Source organism: Mobula hypostoma, chromosome 14, assembly GCF_963921235.1.
Source record: "Mobula hypostoma chromosome 14, sMobHyp1.1, whole genome shotgun sequence".
In the NCBI taxonomy this organism is placed as follows: domain Eukaryota; kingdom Metazoa; phylum Chordata; class Chondrichthyes; order Myliobatiformes; family Myliobatidae; genus Mobula; species Mobula hypostoma.
The window spans coordinates 66,505,336-66,524,648 of NC_086110.1; the positions used below are offsets into that span (position 1 = coordinate 66,505,336).

Below are 19,313 nucleotides of genomic sequence, written 5' to 3' on the forward strand. Positions count from 1 at the left end.
CTGTCGTCAGAAAATGGCTACCGCTGGAATAGCGGCCAATAGCACATCAACAGTGCGCACCACTGAGAGTATAGGGCTTTGGTTTCTGGATCCAGGGCTGAGACCTCTGCCCACTCCGGCCGCTGTCCCACACTCATCCATCCCCTCACCTGAGCCAGCATGGGTTTGCTCACCTGCTGGTCAATGGTGGGGAGGTCAACCTCGCCATTGGCTGCCACCACTGCTTGCCCTGGTTCTGCTGTGTTGTGCTGGGGCGCTGTGGGGTGTGCTACATAGAAACATAGAAAATAGGTGCAGGAGTAGGCCATTCGGCCCTTCGAGCCTGCGCTGCCATTCAGTAGGATCATGGCTGATCATCCAACTCACAACCCTGTACCTGCCTTCTCTCCATTCTCCCTGATCCCTTCAGTCACAAGGGCCATATCTAACTCCCTCTTAAATATAGCCAATGAACTGGCCTCAACTGTTTCCTGTGGCAGAGAATTCCACAGATTCACCACTCTCTGTGTGAAGAAGTTTTTCCTCATCTCGGTCCTAAAAGGCTTCCCCTTTATCCTCAAACTGTGACCCCCTCGTTCTGGACTTCCCCAACATCGGGAACAATCTTCCTGCATCTAGCCTGTCTAATCCCTTTAGAATTTTATACGTTTCAATAAGATCCCCCCTCAATCTTCTAAATTCAGCGAGTATAAGCCTAGTCGATCCAGTCTTTCATCATCTGAAAGTCCTGCCATCCCAGTGCGGCACTGTGGTGGGCCACTGTGAGACCAGTGGTGGTTGTTCTGTGCCTGCCTGGTCTGCTTCCTGGAGCTGCCTTGCCAGATAGCCATGGCTTCAGCGCTGAGGTACAGTATTACCCCCAGCACGTCGACACGGGCCCCCATTCGGGACAGTTGGTCTAGGCCAACGATGCAGGACTCCCGGGCATCGGCCAGCCACACCTCCTGCTCCACTGTGTTTCTCCCCACTGTGATACGCAGCCACCTCATTCCCGCACAGTTGCCGGTGAGCATTGCGAGCTGGACCGCTGTTATTGTCCCTCCAGGTGGGGATGTCTCGTCCGTGTTGGGGAAGACTCTGGGACAGATGATGGTGATGGTTGACCCTGTGTATACCACTCACACAGTACAAAGACATTTGTTCAGTTTATCCAGGTTGGCCTCTGAAGTCGGATACTCCACAACTACTAAAATCTCCTTTGCCTCCATCCCATTGAAAATCCCTGCTCAATGTGGTGAGCCACATAACCCTGCATACAATTTATTTCCCCATAAGACATAGGAGCAGAATTAGGCCATTCAGTCATCGTGGCTGATTTATTATCCCTCTCAACCCCATTCTCCTGCCTTTTCCCCATAACCTTTGATACCTTACTAATCAAGAACCTATCAACCTTTGCTCTAAATATACCCAATGACTTTGCCTCCACAGCCACCAGTGACAATGAATTCCACAGATTCACCAACATCTGGCTGAAGAATTTCTGCTTTATCTCTGTTCGAAAGGGATGTCCTTGTATTCCGAGGCTGTGTCCTCTGGTCCTGGACTTCCCCACTATAGGAAACATCCTCTCCACGTCCACGCTATCTGGGCCTATCAACATTCAATAGGTTTTAATGAGGGATGCCCCTATTTTTCTAATCTTCAGTGAATACAATCCCTGAGCCATTAAACATTCCTCATACATTAACCTTTTCATTCCCAGGATCATTCTTGTTGCCCTCCCCTGGACCCTCTCTGATGCTAGCACGCTCTTTCTTAGATAAGAGGCCTAAAACTGCTCACAATATTCCAGGTGTGGTCTAACCAATACCTTATAAAGCCCAGCATTACATCCCTTGTTCATTCAGTTTAATATTCCGAATTCTTGATAGAACGTCACAGATTATTTAGAATGGTTTCAAATTAAATCCTTCTACAGTGTGCTAGCCAAGGTTTACACCTTCATATGCCATCATTTTCTGGTTGTCAGACCACTGCTATAAATGGGGACTTGCTGTGTACAAACTGGCTGACTGGTTTCACACATAGAGCTCAGAATTGTAATTAGAGTGCCTATAAAAAGTATTCACCCCCCCTTGGAAGTTTTCATGTTTTATTGTTTTACAACATTGAATCATAGTAGATCCTCTTTTGACACTCATCAACAGAAAAAGTCTCTTTTGTGTCAAATTGAAAACAGAGCTCTTCAAAGTGATCTAAATTAATTACAAATATATAAAACAAAATAATGGATTGCTTAAGTATTCACCCCCTTTAATATGACACACCAAATTATCACTGGTGCAAGCAATTGGTTTTAGAAGTCACATAATTAGATAAATGGAGATCTGTTTTTGGAGACCTGTGTGCAATCAAGGTGTTTCAATTGATGACATTAATACTACACCTATATCTAGAAGGTCCATTTGCTGATGAGTCAGTACGCTGGCAAAAACTACACCATGAAGACAAAAGAATACTCCAAGCAACTCTAATACAGTGTTCAGAAAACCATTATCCGGCAAAGAATGGATGGTTTTCTGAGCACTGTATCTATCTCCAGCTTTGTTTCTACCCTGTGACAATGTGAGTCTGTGGGCAATTCAACTAGGAGTGGCTTCACTTCTATTTCTAAGAAGATATTCGAAAACAGCTAAGCAAAATGGATTCCTGCAAGTATTAATCCTATAAAACCAGGCAAAGTAATTGTAAAATAATCAGTTGGTTATTAATGAGAAAAGCATAGGATTCAGGGGAGCGAAATCTTTACCCAGAGAGAGGGGAGAAATGAGGAACTCACTACCTTGAGGAGAAGCTGAGGTGAAGATAAGCAATCAACAAGTTGTAGATGTGGTTGAATGAAGAAGAGTTTGAGGAGGGATTTATGGTGTAGGAGCACTAGCCATTTGGCCTGTTGATGTGATACTGTGCTACTTTCAGGAATTGGTTCTATCACTTGTCAAGTATCTGTTCTCAGTCATTCCTGGTTCCTGGGTTTCCATTGCTGGAGTACCATCACTGATGCGATTTAGCCATAGTTTATTGCTGTCTAAACACATCTTATCAGAACTGCCCCGGGGATTAGCCTGTGGATCAAACTGACATGAGTCCAGAGACTGATGTGTCTGCCTTCTGTCTCTTCCTGTCACCATCTGATATAATCTGCAGCTCATAAAGACCGGTACAAGTGAATGGCTATACAATTCTGGCTTCTGCCCTGTGGTATGGTTTTAAGTAATGTGATTCTGTGATTTTGTACTTGCAGATGAAGATGTTTGCAAGCTGTATTGCATTGCTGAGGATTTTGATTTTTTCTTCGCCATGTCCAACAAAGTGAAGGACGGAACCCGTTGTGTTGAGAACAGATTTGATGTCTGCATTGACGGCATGTGTGAGGTGAGGTGCTGAATACTTCCTGTTGTGGATAGGCTAAAGCAACATGGAAGCCCATTATAACAAGGCTTCCCTTCTTTTATACTCCAGAGATCTGCCGGGTTCCTACTATTAAAAATCACACACAGAATATATTTTGAATAAAGGAATATATGAGGACTGCTGTAGAACAAAGGGACTGGAAATATGGATCCACAATTCTTTGAAAGTGGCATCACAGGTAGACAGGGAAGTAGAGAAAGCTATTGGCACATGGCCCTTCATAAATCAAAGTGCTGAGTACGTGAGTTGGGATGTTATGATGAAGTTGTGGAAGATGTTGGTGAGGCCTAATTTGGAGCATTGTATGCAATTTTGGTCACCTACGTACAGAAAAGCTGAAAATAAGATTGAAAGAGTGCAGAGAAAATGTAAAAAGATCTTTTCAGGATTTGAGGACTTGAGTTATAGGGAACGGTTGAAATGGTTAGGACTTTATTCTGCAGAGCATAGGAGAATGAGGGGAGATTTGATAGAGGTATACAAAATGAGGGGTATAGATAGGGTGAATGCAAGCAGGCTTTTTCTACTGAGGTTAGGTGAGGCTAGAACTAGAAACCATGGGTTAAGAGTGAAATGTGAAATGTTTAAAGGGAACATAAGGGGGCAACTTCTTACTCAGAGGATGATGAGAGTGTGGAACGAGTGGCCAGTGGAAGCAGTGGATGCGGGTTTGATGTCAACATTTAAGAGAAATTTGGATAGGTACATGGGGCTTGGAGGGCTATGGTCTAGGTGCAGATCGAATAGACTAGGCAGATGAATAGTTCAGCATGGACTGTGTAGGCCAAAGGTTCTGAATTTGTGCTATAGTCTTAGAACATAGAATAGTACAGCACATTACAGGCCCTTCGGCCCACAATGTTGTGCCGACCCTCAAACCCTCAGTCTCATATAACTGCCCCCCCCACCTTAAATTCCTCCACATACCTGTCTAGTAGTCTCTTAAACTTCGCTAGTGTATCTGCCTCCACCACTGACTCAGGCAGTGAATTCCACGCACCAACCACTCTCTGAGTAAAAAACCTTCCTCTAATATCCCCCTTGAACTTCCCACCCCTTACCTTAAAGCCATGTCCTCTTGTATTGAGCAGTGGTGCCCTGGGGAAGAGGTGCTGGCTATCCACTCTATCTATTCCTCTTATTATCTTGTACACCTCTATCGTGTCTCCTGTCATCCTCCTTCTCTCCAAAGAGTAAAGCCCTAGCTCCCATAATCTCTGATCATAATCCATACTCTCTAAACCAGGCATCATCCTGGTAAATCTCCTCTGTACCCTTTCCAATGCTTCCACATCCTTCCTATAGTGAGGTGACCAGAACTGGACACAGTACTCCAAGTGTGGCCTCACCAGAGTTTTATAGAGCTGCATCATTACATCGCGACTCTTAAACTCTATCCCTTCACTTATGAAAGCTATCACCCCATAAGATTTCTTAACTATCCTATCTACCTGTGAGGCAACTTTCAAGGATCTGTGGACATGTACCCCCAGATCCCTCTGCTCCTCCACACTACCAAGTATCTTGCCATTTACTTTGTACTCTGCCTTGGAGTTTGTCCTTCCAAAGTGTACCACCTCATACTTCTCTGGGTTGAACTCCATCTGCCTCTTCTCAGCCCACTTCTGCATCCTATCAATGTCTCTCTGCAATCTTTGATAATCCTCTACACTATCTACAACACCACCAACCATTATGTCGTCTGCAAACTTGCCAACCCACTCTTCTACACCCACATCCAGATCGTTAATAAAAATCAGGAAAAGTAGAGGTCCCAGAACCGATCCATGTGGGACACCACTAGTCACAATCCTCCAATCTGAATGTACTCCCTCCACCACCACCCTCTGCCTTCTGCAGGCAAGCCAATTCTGAATCCACCTGGCCAAACTTCCCTGGATCCCATGCCTTCTGACTTTCTGAATAAGCCTATCGTGCGGAACCTTGTCAAATGCCTTACTAAAATCCATATAGATCACAACCACTGCACTACCCTCATCTGTATGCCTGGTCACCTCCTCAAAGAACTCTATCAGGCTTGTTAGACACGATCTGCCCTTCACAAAGCCACGCTGACTGTCCCTGATCAGACCATGTTTCTCTAAATGCCCAGAGATCCTATCTCTAAGAATCTCTTCCAACAGCTTTCCCACCATAGGCGTAAGGCTCACTGGTCTATAATTACCCGGACTATCCCTACTACCTTTTTTGAACAAGGGGTCAACATTCGCCTCCCTCCAGTCCTCCAGTACCATTCCCGTGGACAACAAGGACATAAAGATCCTAGCCAGAGGCTCAGCAATCTCTTCCCTCGCCTCGTGGAGCAGCCTGGGGAATATTCTGTCCTTTATCACTATGAGACAGATGCCTCAATAATCTCTCACTGAAAATGATAGGTAGCTGACCCTCAGTAAGATTTTAGTACTGGAATTGGTTTATTATTGTCACATGACCGAGATGCATTGAAGTGCTTGTCTTGCATAGTTTATACAGATCAGATCATTACACATCGCATTGAGGTGGAAAAATAGAATAATAATGCAGAATAAAGTAAAAGCTACAGCGGAAGTGCAGTGCAGATAAACAATAAAGTGCAAGACCATAATGGGCTTGATTATGAGGTTAGAAGTCCATCTTATTGTACAAGATGGATGGATGTTGTCCTTGAACATGGTAGTATGTGGTTTCAGGCTTTTACCCGAAGGGAGAGGAGAGATAGGAGAATATCCTGGGGTGAGGGGGTCTTTGACTATACTGGCTGCTTTCCTGAGGCAGTGAGAAGTATAGACAGAGTTTATGGTGGGGATGCTGGTTTCCATGACATGCTGAGCTATGTCCACACCTCTCTGCAGCTTCCTGTCATTGTGTGCAGAACAGTTGCCATACCAAGCTCTTTATGTGGCACTGTACAAAAGTCTAAGGCACACATGAAGAAGATAATCTAAAGTGAAGATGCTTTCAAATATAATGACATGAAAAGCTTCTAATTATCAATGCATTTACTATAAAGAGCAGTAAACAGTAAAAAACTAAATCAAATCAATACTTGGTGTGACCACCCTTTCCCCTGAAATCTGCATCAATTCTCTTAGGTACACTGTCATGCAGTTTTACATAAAATAAACTGGTAGGTTGTTCCAAGCAACTTGGAGAACTTGCCACAGTTCTTCTGCAGACTTTGGCTTCTTGCTTCCAGCTGTCTCTCCAGGTAACTCCAGACAGCCTCGATGATGTTGAGATCAGGGATCTGTGCAGGCCATACCATCTGAAGCCATATAAAAAAATCTAGGGTGCCTAAGACTTTTGCACAGTACTATACATCAAGGTAGGATGCTTTTTCTGGTACATTGATAAAAATCGGTAAGGGTCGACAGGGACATGTCAAATTTCTTTAGCCTCCTGAGGAAGCAGAGGAATTGGTGAGCTAGCTTCAGGATCTGGGTGTGAGAGCGATAAATATAAATTCTTTCTGCACAAAAGAACAGTCAAGCAAGGACTGCTTCATACCTCTCTCCGTCTGAGGAACATTGCATGCAGCCCAGAATCATTTTGATTACCTGCACTCCCCATCAACTGTTGACATGACGTAGAGCTTTGATGTTGTAAATGGTCAGGGGTGGGGGAAGGGAGTGGTAAAACTGGTTAAGTCATTGATTAGCTGGGGCCAAACAGAACGGAAAGGCCCAAGGCAAGGGCAGTTCTCAATCTGTATTAAAGTAGTTATTCTAACCTTAATCCTTAATTGGCGAAATGTTTCTTTAGGCAGTGGGGTGTGACCGAGTTCTGGGGTCAAAGGCCACCATGGATGCTTGCGGAGTGTGCAACGGAGATAATTCAACTTGTAAATTCTTTCAAGGGCAATATCTTCAGCAGCACCGGGCGAACGGTAAGTGTACCTGGAACATAGAACGTTACAGCACAGGAATTCACCCTTCAGCCCACAGTGTTGTGCCGATCCAATTAAATTAATAAGCAAATGGCCAGCTAAGCTAATGTCTTCTGCCTACACAATGTGCATCCCTTTCCATTTTTCTCACATTCATGTGCCTATCTCAATGTCTGTTAATGTTTCAGCCTCTACCGCCACCCCAGGCGGTGCATTCCAGGCACCCACCACTCTGTCTAAAAAAAACTTATCCTTAAAACGCCCCCGTATATCTCAAATAGACGTCTGTAGAGGAGTGTGTAACACATTCATCTAGTAATGTCTCTTGGAAAGCATTACTTAAATACTTCTGGCAGATCTGTTCGAATTTAGAAAACCATCCTGTGTCCAACAGAGTCTCATAGGTTCAAAGAAAGAGGGTTTTAGTACTGAAAAAATATTATTGGTCTGTACATGTAACACAAGAGATTCTGTGATGCTGGAAATCCAGAGTAACATTCACAAAGTGCTGGAGGAGCTCAGCAAATCAGGCAGCATCTATGCAGTGGAATAAGTGGTCAACATTTTGGGCTGGGATCCTTCACGATGAATGGAAAGGAAGTAGAGAGAAGCCAGAATTAGGAGGTGGTGTGGGTGAGGGGAAGGAGTACAAGCTGGAAGGTGATAGGTGAAGCCAGGCGAGGAAGTGGTATGCTGCCTGACCTGCTGAGTTCCTTCAGCATTTTGTGCAGGTAACTCTGTGTTAACCCTTAACCCTTACGGCTTATCATGGGGTGTCACAGTAGCATAGCGGTTAGCACAGTGCTGTTACAGATCGGGGCATCAGAGTTTGAAGTTTAATCCCTTCATCCTCTGTAAGGAGTCTGTACGTCCTCTCTGTCAAATGTGTGGGTTTTCTCCAGATGCTCTGGTTTCCTCCTGCAGTCAAAAGATGGACTGGTTAGAATCTGTGCTAGAGGAACTTGGCAAGACAGGCGGAATCTGCTGAAAGAACTCGTCAGGTCAGGCAGGATCTGTGATGGAGGAGCTCGGCAGGTCAGTCAGAGTCTGTGATGGAGGAACTCGGCAGGTCAGTCAGAGTCTGTGATGGAGGAACTCGGCAGGTCAGTCAGAGTCTGTGATGGAGGAACTCGGCAGGTCAGTCAGAATCTGTGATGGAGAAACTCACTTTTTGAGCTGAGATCCTTCATCTGGACTGGCAGGGATGTGAGGAGGGTACAATAGGATTAGTCCCTGTTGATTAGCGTAGAGTTGGTGGACTGATGACCTTTATGACTATAAGATATGCTTAGCTTGACTTGTCGCACGTACATCGAAACACAGTAAAATACATTGTTTTGCGTCAATGACCAACACATTCAGAGGATTGTGCTGGGGGCTGTTCGCAAGTATTGCCCCGCTTCCAGCACCAACACAACAATCCTGCAACTTACTCTCCCTAACCTGTACGTATTTGGAATGTCGGAGGAAACCAGATCATCTGGAGGAATTGTAGGCAGCCATGCGGAGAACTCACTAACTCTTTACAGACAGTGGTGGGAATTGGACCCCAATTGCTGGTGCTGTAAAACACTGTGCTAGCCACTATGTTGTCGTGCTGTTCTATGTACAGTGGCTGCGTGTTTTACTCTTACTCCAATACATGATTACAACTGACCGTAATAGAACCAAGCACTGAGAGAGGCCTCCATCGATCAGGGTCGACCATGGATGTTACATCCTAGTTGTCTAGATATGCAAGCCTGGGAAGTAAAATATGGAGAGCAAGCTGTTGCCCATGTAGCAAACTCCCCCTCTCCATCTGATGAACCCAAAGGAATGGCAAAGACCAATACTGTTTGGCACCAGCAGCTTCGCAGGAATTGCCAGTCAGCGTTAAAGCTTAGGGGCTCCAACTCTCTATTTTCCCGAGGGGTTTACTCCCAAAGCCTTCCCAGTGGGTGAGTATAGCTGCAAGGCAACAGTGGTTTGAGATTAGTTTTCCTTCTCCTAGATGAGCTGCCAACCATGGCTGATGAGCCCCATCTTCTGGAAGCAACTTGTTTTAAGGCTCCAGTAACCCATTTTGGCCCCTTCTCCTGTCTGTACAATTGCTCCACTGGGCTTAGTAGCTAAACCACATGTGAAGGCCAGGAGCTGAACTTGGTTGCCAGAGGATATTAGAGGCACATCCCATTGGGAGCATTTAATAGTTAGTGGGAGCTCGTCCCCATTACCATCCCCATCAATATCAACTTTAAGGAACCAGGCACGGGAAGAATAGAATAGAACAATCACAACTACACAACTGAGCTGGGGTGAATTTCTGCACCACTGTTTTATTGAACACAAATCTCAAAAGACGCAAGTCACTGGGAACAATTTTAGCTTAATACGATCACACAATGCTCACGGTTCCTAACGGTTTCAAAGACACTTTTTCAGCTCCACTAGGTTAGTATTAAATATATCTCTCTGTGTGATCTAATGAATCTGATTGCTCTGAGGTATATGAGGGGTGATTGATAAGTTTGTGGCCTAAGGTAGAAGGAGTCAGTTTTAGTAAACTTAGCACATTTATTTTTCAACATAGTCCCCTCCTACATTTACAAACTTAGTCCAGCGGTTGTGGAGCATACGGATCTTGGACCTCCAGAAAGTGTCCGCAGCAGGGGTGATTGATAAGCTTCTGGCCTAAGGTAGAAGGAGATGAGTTATACAGCTCTCGTTACATGCACATGCAGTTCAACGCTTTGAGTGATTACGCAGAAAGTTTGAAGTTATAACTCATCTCCTTCTACCTTAGGCCACGAACTTATCAATCACCCCTCGTAAATCTGGAACAAGAAATGCAGTTTGGAGTGAGATTCGGGTCTACTATCTTGCCACAAAATGTCTGCATACATCATCTGAAAATATAGAAAAAATATGTACAGGATCTAATAGAGTCTTATACTCTGTTCCTCTGTTTGAGTGGGTCTGGTGTGGCTCATTCAGTCCCGAGAGTCTGCTCCTCCATTTTATCAAATCGCGACCTCAGCCTAAATGATCTGCCTTGACCTCTTATCCCTGGATATCCCCAACATGTGATGAGAAGGCAAAGTGGTTAAGGTACAGGTGAATTAGGCAGAGGCCTGAAGTTCTGATCGGCAGATTTATGAAAATGGGAAGTGTACACCCAAATATACTTTATCAATATATATTGATTGGTTTTCATCAATCAATATATTGATTACAAGAGATGGGCTGTTATGTTGAAACTGTGTAAGGTGATGGGGAGGCCTAATTTGGAGTATTGTGTGCAGGTTTGATCCCCTACCTAAACGAAAGATGTAAATAAGATTGAAAGTGTATAGAGAAAATTTACAAGGATGTTGCTAGGACTGAAGGACCTGAGTTATAAAGAAAGACTGAATAGGTTAGGACTTTATTCCTTGGAACATTGAAGATTGAGAGGAGATTTGATAGAGGCATACAAAATAGTGAGGGGTATAGATGGGATAAATGCAAGTAGGCTTTTTCCATTGTGGTTGTGTGAGACTCCAACCAGAGGTCATGGGTTAATAGTGAAAGGTGAAAAGTTTATGGGGAACATGAGGGGAAATGACTTCACTCAGAGGGTTGTGAGTGTGTTTGCTGCCAGTGCAAGGGATGCATGCAAGCTTGGCTTCAATGTGAAGTTTGGATAGGTACATGGATGGTAGAGGTATGGAGGGCTGTGGTGCCAGTGCAGGTTGATGGGAGTAGGCAGATTAAATTATTCGGCACGTTCTGGATGGACCGAAGGACCTATTTCTGTGCTGCACTTTTCTACAGCTACTGTATGACCATTCCAGGGATATGGTTTTCACAGGATTTAATTGTCCATCACTTGTTCCTCCTCAAAAGGTGGTGGTGAGCTGCTTTCTTGAACCACTACAGTCTCCGAAGAGTGAAGGAGTTAAACAATTTTGACCCAATAACTATAAAGGAAAGGTGATATATTTCGAAGTCAGATGGTGTGTGGCTTGGAGGACAACTTCCAGCTTGAGGGTCTTCCAATGCTCTTGCTGCCCTTGTTCTTCTAGCTGATAGAGGTCGTGGGTTTGAATGTGTCATCTAAGGAGTTCTGGTGAGCCGGTATTCAAAATGAATTTGGAATAATGGACTGGTAACAATGACCAGGAAACAATGGAACTGTTATGAAAACTGATCTAACATTCTTCATGGAAAGAAATCTACCATCCTTATCTGGACTGGGTTAGGTTCATCTCAGTGCTTGAAATTAGTCATGGCTTATGGGGTTATTAGGGATGGATAATAGCTGTTGTCCTTGTCTGTCAAGCTACACCCTAGGAATAAAGTCTTGAAAGCTTCAGTTGTTCCCAGAGATGGATAATCTTAAGAAGGTCCTTCCCGATGTTCCTCCTAAATGATTTAATTCTATGATTGTGCCCCTTTGATTTTGATCTCCATACTAGAGGAAATATCTAACCTTCAGAATCCTTTCATCATCTTCGTTTCCACTGCTGCCTGTAAGGAGCTTATACATTCTCCCCGTGACTGAATGGATTTCCTCCGGGTGCTCAGGTTTCCTCCCACAGTCCAAAGATGTAACATTTGGTAGGTTAATTGGTCATTATAAATTGTCTCGTGACTAGGTTAGGGTTAAATCATGGGTTGCTGGGCAGTGTGACTCAAAGGGTTGGAAAGCCTTCTCCACACTGTATCTCAATAAAATAAAAATAAATAAATAAAATTTAAAAATATTGCCCAAACTTTCTCATTGGAATGGAAATGTGCATCAAGCTTGTACAATTTGTCATAATATTTTCTTCAGAATCTCAGCGTTATCTTTATTTAACTGTAAGCTACACTGTCAATCAAAAAGTGGCCAAAATGCCAAGGATGATGGCCTCTGGGATTATTTTCAAATCCCAGTGTTGTCAACCATTCAGTCTTCAATCAAACAATTATTGTCTAGCTTGGGTCTTGGATGCAGGGCAACATAATGTTAATATTTAGAGAAAATCTAGTTATAGTTAATACATACAATGTGCTGGAGGAACACAGCAGGTCACACAGCCTCTATGGAGAGGCATAAACAGTCGATGCTTCGGGCCGAGACCCTTTATCAGGACTGGAAAGGAAGGGGGTAGAAGCCAGAATAAGAAGGTGGGGGGAAGGGAAGGAGTACAAGCCAGCAGGTGAGGGGTGAAGCCAGGTGAGTGTGATGGTAGGTGGGTGGGGGGGCAGGGAGAGGGCATGGATTGAGGAGCTGGGAGGTGATAGGTGGAAAGGGTAAAGGGCTGAAGAAGAAGGAACCTGATAGGAGGCGAGAGAGGGCTATGAGAGAAAGGGAAGGTGGAAGGAGGAGGGGGGAGAGGTGATAGGCAGGTGGGGAGAGAATGAGCAAAAGGGGAGCCAGAGTGGGGAACGGAAAAGGAAAGAAGGTGGAGGGGAGAGATCTGATTAGATTTCTTCCTTTGAATCACAATACAGGGAACACATTTAGAAGACTTTGATAAATGTTTTTATTTTATTTCGAGATATAGCACAGTGACAGGCCCTTCTGACCCAATGGGTCTGTGCCGTCCATTACACCGATGTGACCGATTAACCTACTAACTCACATGTCTTTCTGGATGTTTGAATGATCTTGCTTTCCACCCCAAGTCACTCCTCTCCCTTTGCCTTGAAGAGTACTACGCTGTTGTTACTGTTCCCGCCGGGGCTCGCAACATCCACGTGCACGAGCTGGAGATCTCCACTAGTTACCTGGCTGTGCGCAACCTGACGGGCAAGTACCACCTGACCGGAGATTGGACCGTCGACTGGCCAGGGAAGTTCGTCTTCGCGGGAGCCCAGTTCAGCTACCAGCGTTCTTTTGACAAACCCGAGAGCCTGTATTCAGCCGGACCGACTAATGAGTCGCTCGTCTTTGAAGTGAGTCCTTTTTTATGCCCTCTTCTTGTTCGCTTCCATCACTTGTGTGTGCCACAAAATTACCTGTGACAGCTTGGCAGCTGGCTGGGGGTTTCAGTGGGACTGGTGCCACTGGGGAGCTCTCCTCCCAGCTTTTAATTTAATTACAGCCCATCACAGTTTTCTGAGAACGATTTCCCCTGCGAGGAAGTTTTCTAAATGGCCGGCACTTAATCACTGCAGAGATGCTGGAATGAAAGGGTGATGTGTGTCCCGCGCGCAGTATTTTCATCATTAGATCCTCAGCTTTGAAAAGGAACTGTTTGTGGTTTCTTTTATTTCTCATTCAGAATGAGAATTAAAATCCCAGACAGTGTGATGTAATGGCTGGGTCCTCATCTTATTGTGGCAGATGAAAGAAGAGTCTAATTGGATGCAACAGGTTACAAAATATTGACGTTAGTGCTTTGAAGAATTTTTAATTGGGGGCCAGATGAGGGAAACACATCAGTCAAGGGGTAGCAATGAATGGTTTGTGGGATTTTTGTTGGTTACACATGAGCAGTTTTGGGCCCTTTATCTAAGAAACGATGTTCTGCCATTGGAGAGGGTTCAGCAGACGTTCACAAAAATGATTCCAGTACTGAAAGGCTTATCATATGAGAAGTGTTTGGAGGCTGTGGGCCTGTACTCACTGGAATTCAGAAGAATAAGGGGTGACCCCACTGAAACCTATCGAATGTTGAAAGGCCTCAGTAGAGTGGATGCGGAGAGGATGTTTCCTATGGTGGGGGAGTCTAAGAACAGAGGACACAGCCTCAGAGTAGAGGGGCATCCATTTAGAATGGAGATGAGGAGGAATTTCTTTAGCCAGAGTGTGGAGAAACTGTGGAATTCATTGTCACAAGCCGCTGAGCAGGTCAAGTCCTTGGGTATATTTAAGGTTGATAGATTCTTGATCAGTCAGGGCATAAATAGAAACCGGGAGAAGGCAGCAGATTGGAGCTGAAAAGGCAAATGGATCAGCTATGATGAAATGGTAGAGCAGACTCGATGGGCCAAATGGCCTCTTTCTACTCCCATATCTTATGGACATGTATTTTGGATAGCAGCTTTGCTTATTCTGATACATTATATTTTTCCTAAACTGGTATTTGCAATATCTGCCTCTTTTCATAAGTTTTGCTAAACTTGATTGATAAATGTGGCTGCAGTCAAATCTACTTGTACCAAGACACACGTGCACACGAACATAGATGCACATATAAACACACAGATGTGCATAGACACGTATACACAATCACCTATGTATGCATGAACACTCACATACTCTCCTACACCACGTACATCCACATAAATTGCACTTTTATGCTTCTAAGAGATGAACAGCTTTATTGTCACTCGTGCCTTGAAACAGACAGTGAAATGCACTATTTGGTTCAAATCAAGTCAGCAAGGATTGTGCTGAGGGCTGCCTGCAGTGTCGCCACCTTCGGGCCCTAATATAATGGTCTCAGCACGGAATGATAGTTATTCCTCATCTTAGTATGGCTCCCCCACTAATACAACATGCATAAATTACTTAAACCTAATTTATACTTACAGGTAACTTACACAGCGAAATAAACAAAAGTAAATGTGAGTGCAGGTTTCGGGAAATATAGTCTGAGGTAGAAATAGGGTTTATTTTTTAGGTTGGTTCAAGAAGCTGATAACAGTGGGGAAGAAGCTGCTGTTGAACATTGAGATGTCGGTCTTCAAGCTCCTGTACCTCCAGCCCTGACGAAGGGTCTCGGCCCGAAATGTTGACTCTACCTCTTCCTAGAGATGCTGCCTGGCCTGCTGCATTCACCAGCAACTTTGATGTGTGTTCCTGTACCTCCAGCTTGATAGTATTCCCCCAATGATCGGTGGTGATATAAAGCGATTGCACTAGATACTACAGAAACGTGCCACATCCTTACACATGCAGACATGTACAGACTTTGTATATACATTAACACCTATATGTCTGCATGCAGAAACACATGAACACACACACTTTAAGCACACCACACACATACAATCATGCACGATCTCCACCCATACAGAAATATTGTGAAAAGCTTTATTTGTATTCCATCCAAATATATAAGTACTTTGGAATAATAAAAAGGAAGAAAAACAAATTTAGAATATAGTGTTGTAGTTACAGAGCAAATTTGGTGCAGGTCAAAAAATAAGCTACAAGGTCGACTGAGAGATCGAGAGTTCATCTTTTAATTTATAAGAGGTCTGTTCGGGGTATATGATAGGACAAAATTCGATGCCAAGTCACATCTGAAGCCGGTGATCAAAGGTTTTGTGGACATTGAGATTTCCATAGTTGGGGAATCTAAGACCAGAGGACATAGCCTCAGAATACAAGGATGTCCCTTTTGAATGGAGCTGAGGAGGAATTTCTTTAACTTGACAGTGGTGAATCTGTGGAATTCTTTGTCACTGATGATTGTGGAGGCCAAGTTATTTGTGTATTTTGAAAGCAGAGGTTGATTAAGTTGAAGTTGAAGTTTAATTATAATTTAACCATACATGAATACCCATGGATACAGTCAAACAAAACAGTTCTACTCTGGCGACAAGGTGCAAAAGATAGTACCAACAGTCATACACATCAAGAGGCACATATAGCACATATAAGATAGCAGTAAAATACAGTCACACAAAAAAATACATAGTCTAAGACCCTGAGGCCATGAACCTTGCAGCAGTCTAACACAATAGACTTGTCTTCTGTCGAGCGAAGGGGGTGCACCAACAGCAGCTCGGAGGCCGCGCCACACTGCCTTCGGCTCTCCGATGGAGCACACCAGCTCCGGCGCCTCTCTCCTGGACGACTGTAACAGGCGACACCGCGGCTTGAGGTCTTGTCCTTGCACAGCTTCCCCGCTATCTGCCTCACCTCTGCCGCCTGCCAATAAATCAATAAACTGGACTGGCCGCAATCCACATGAGCAATCTCCAGCAGGGTCTTGCGCTCACAAGAAAAGTGACTGAGACGATCAATCGCTGTTTGACTGCATATCGCCTTCGTGCACCGACACCTCTGACGCATCTCAGACGAGGGAGCAGCACGAGCTGCACAAGGTTCAGCTCCTTCAGTTTCTCCACCAAAGAGCATGGGGTAAACCTGCAGTGCGTTAAGTTCTTAATGTCCTGCAGGGTCTTGTGATCGTAAAAAATATGTTTAAAGAAGACAATAACACCTTCAGTTGGCCACATAGAAGCCACTGCGATTGAGCGCGTCGCCATTTAAGTATTTCTTGATAAGTTCTTGATAGGTTCCTGATAAGTAAGGGTGTCAATGGTTACAGGGAGAAGGCAGGAGAATGGGGTTGAGAGGGATAATAAATCAGCCATGATGGAATGGCAGAGCAGACTCTTGGGTCGAATGGCCTGTTCTACTTATGGTTTTGTGGTTTTGCTGTAGAAAAAAACACACACATTAGAGATAGAAAAGTGATTCAGAGCAGGAGTTCCAGACATTAGATCCTTGACAGTTATGTGCATAGTTGGTGACTGAAATCAGGGATGAACAAGAATCCAGGAGAAATCTTGTTAGGCTGGTGGAGTTAAGGGGAAAAACCACGATTTTTGAAGAAGTGGATCTTATGTGTGCTGGGTGGGGTTCAGGCCAAAGAGGAGAGAAGTAATATTAATCAGGGTGTGGTGCAACTGGACAGCACCTTGCCCCTCAGTCCTGGTCCTCCCTTCAGGGAGATGATGAAACATCAACAGTCTTTCGCCCTGATGGGACTAATAGTGCACCAGCAGTGATCAAGTTCCACTGGCACTCCGTATGGAGTTTGGGCCCTATCCAACTACAATCTAACAGACAGGACTAAAGAAAGGGAGGCAGCTTCTTGGTTGTGTTGGGTGGAGCAGCTGGAAGACGGAGAGTTTTAGTCTGTTGCATCAAATATGTGGTCTGTTCTTGTGGGTGCCCTGTATCAATGTTAGAGTTTCAAAGTTCAAAGTATATATAATGTACTGTGCAAAAGTCTTAGGCATATATATACTTAGCTAGGGTGCCTTAGACTTTTGCACAGTACTGTAAATAACAATGTTGTTTGCTCCCTGATGAGCTCGATACCTTTGTGCTTGCTGTTAGAGAGTATTCTGCAGTTATGTGAAAATAGCAGATCGTAGTTCAAACTAAAAACAGTTGTCAGTTCTCAATGTAAATTGTAAACTGCAAGCAGCAAATTGAAGTTACAGCACTGTGCAAAACTCTTCAGCAACCTAGTTATATATATGTGCCTAAGATTTTTGCACAGTACTGTATATCACCATATACGATCCTGAAATTTATTTTCTTGTGGGCGTACACAGTAAATCCAAGAAGCAATAGAATCAATGAATAACCACACCCGACAGGATGGACAAACAGCCAGTGTGCAAAAGACAGCAAACTGTGCAAATGCCAAAGTTAAAAAATAAATAAATAAGCAATAAATGTTAAGAACATGAGAAGAAGAGTGCTTGCAAGAGAGTCCATAGGTGCTGACTGTTCCCAGAGTAGAGTTACACTGGGAGGAAGGCATAAAGCTATAAATATCAGTTCGGTGTCAGAAGCAAATGTCAATTCTCATTATTGGTGAGTAATTCAAGGATGGCAGCTCATGTAAGTGGAATGGCAGAGAGGAACTTATTTCAGTGGCAAAGGGCTGGAGTGATATTTGATTCCAGCGGTGAGGGATAAGAGTAGATTTGTCAAGGAAGTGGAACTGTGTCCCATTAATCTCACTGTGCTCTCCGTGTAAACGTTCTCCAAAAACTCTCCCCCTACCACCCAATAAGCCTCACGGGGCGACACAGTAGCCTAGTGGTTAGCACAACGCGATGACAGCTGGCGGCGTTGGGAGTTCAGCGCTCAATTCTGGTGGCATCTGTAAGGAGTTTGTACATTCTTCCGTGGGTTTCTTTTGGGTGCTCCGATTACCTCCCCCAGTCGACAGACATACCAGTTAGTAGGTCCTGTATTTAGGCTAGTGTTAAACAGATGGGTTGCTGGGCAGTACAGCTCGTTCGGCCGGAAGGGCCTGTTGCACTCTGTTTCTCCAAGTATAAGTAAAATGAGGATCTGTTGAGGTCCCAGGGCAATAGTAACTTCTCCACCACAGAATACATGCTTGCAGCAAACATGTGTTCAGCCCTTGCAGAGATGCCAAAGATGTTGTTCTTTAAGGATCGTGAAACTGGAGCCAGGGGGGTTTGTAATGGCAGTTGCCATTGACTGTGCCAAGACTAAACTCTTGGACAGGGATCCGCCATCATTTAATAACAAGGGAGTAGACGAGGACACACAGTAGAGACGCACACGCTCACACGGTGCTGGAGGAAATCAGCAAGTGGTGGAGAATAACACCTTCTTCTGGCTTCCTTTCCAGTCTCGGCCCGAAACTCCATAGATGCTGCGTGACTTTCTGAGCTCTTCCAGCATTTTGTCTTTGTTGCTCAGGATTTCCAGCATCTGCAGAATCTCTTGTGTTTATAATCATCAGAAAACATGTGTCCCATACTCTTTGGGAATGTGGGAGGAACTGGGGTGGGGAATGTGGGATGGAGGGACCCAGAAGAACTTCACAGGGTCACAGTAACTCCAGGCAGACAGCAGCCGAGATCAGAACGAGCCAGTGCCTGGCACTGCGAGGCAGCAGTCTACCCGCTTTAGCATTGTGCCACCACTGATGCCTCCACATCCTGCAAAAGAAACCTCAATCAAAACTGCCGTCGCAATGCAGCAGTTCTATGAGCTGTGCTCATGACACATTGAATGAGACTCGGCCCAAGTGTTTAAACCTGATGTTCAGAGAGTTGGAGGGAGCCTTGTTGGTGAGGCTCTGAACTGACGATTAGGGGAGTAGAGGTTCAGAGAGCCCCCACATTGGACAAGGATTATTGCAATCTTTTTTTCTGAGAAAGTGGCTATTGAATGCTGAGTGTAAGGTTCAATCTTTAGATAACAATGAGAATGTCAAGATGACCCATGTAGCTGATGTGCAAATAAGACAACAAAACCAAAAGATGTAGGAGCAGAACTAGGCCATTTGACACATCGACTACTCCTCCATTTCATCATGGCTGA

The 19,313-nt window shown here is 44.5% G+C and overlaps 1 protein-coding gene across 1 annotated transcript in view; it reads left to right on the plus strand.

The window, feature by feature from the left end:
• The window catches only part of adamts18 (ADAM metallopeptidase with thrombospondin type 1 motif, 18), a 348,492-nt gene that overhangs the window by 256,666 nt on the left and 72,513 nt on the right, over positions 1–19,313 (plus strand). Inside the window, exons 12-14 of the mRNA XM_063067228.1 lie at positions 3,248–3,378; positions 7,180–7,303; positions 12,963–13,207. Coding sequence (XP_062923298.1) covers positions 3,248–3,378; positions 7,180–7,303; positions 12,963–13,207 — 500 coding nt within the window. The remainder of the gene's footprint in view (positions 1–3,247; positions 3,379–7,179; positions 7,304–12,962; positions 13,208–19,313) is intronic.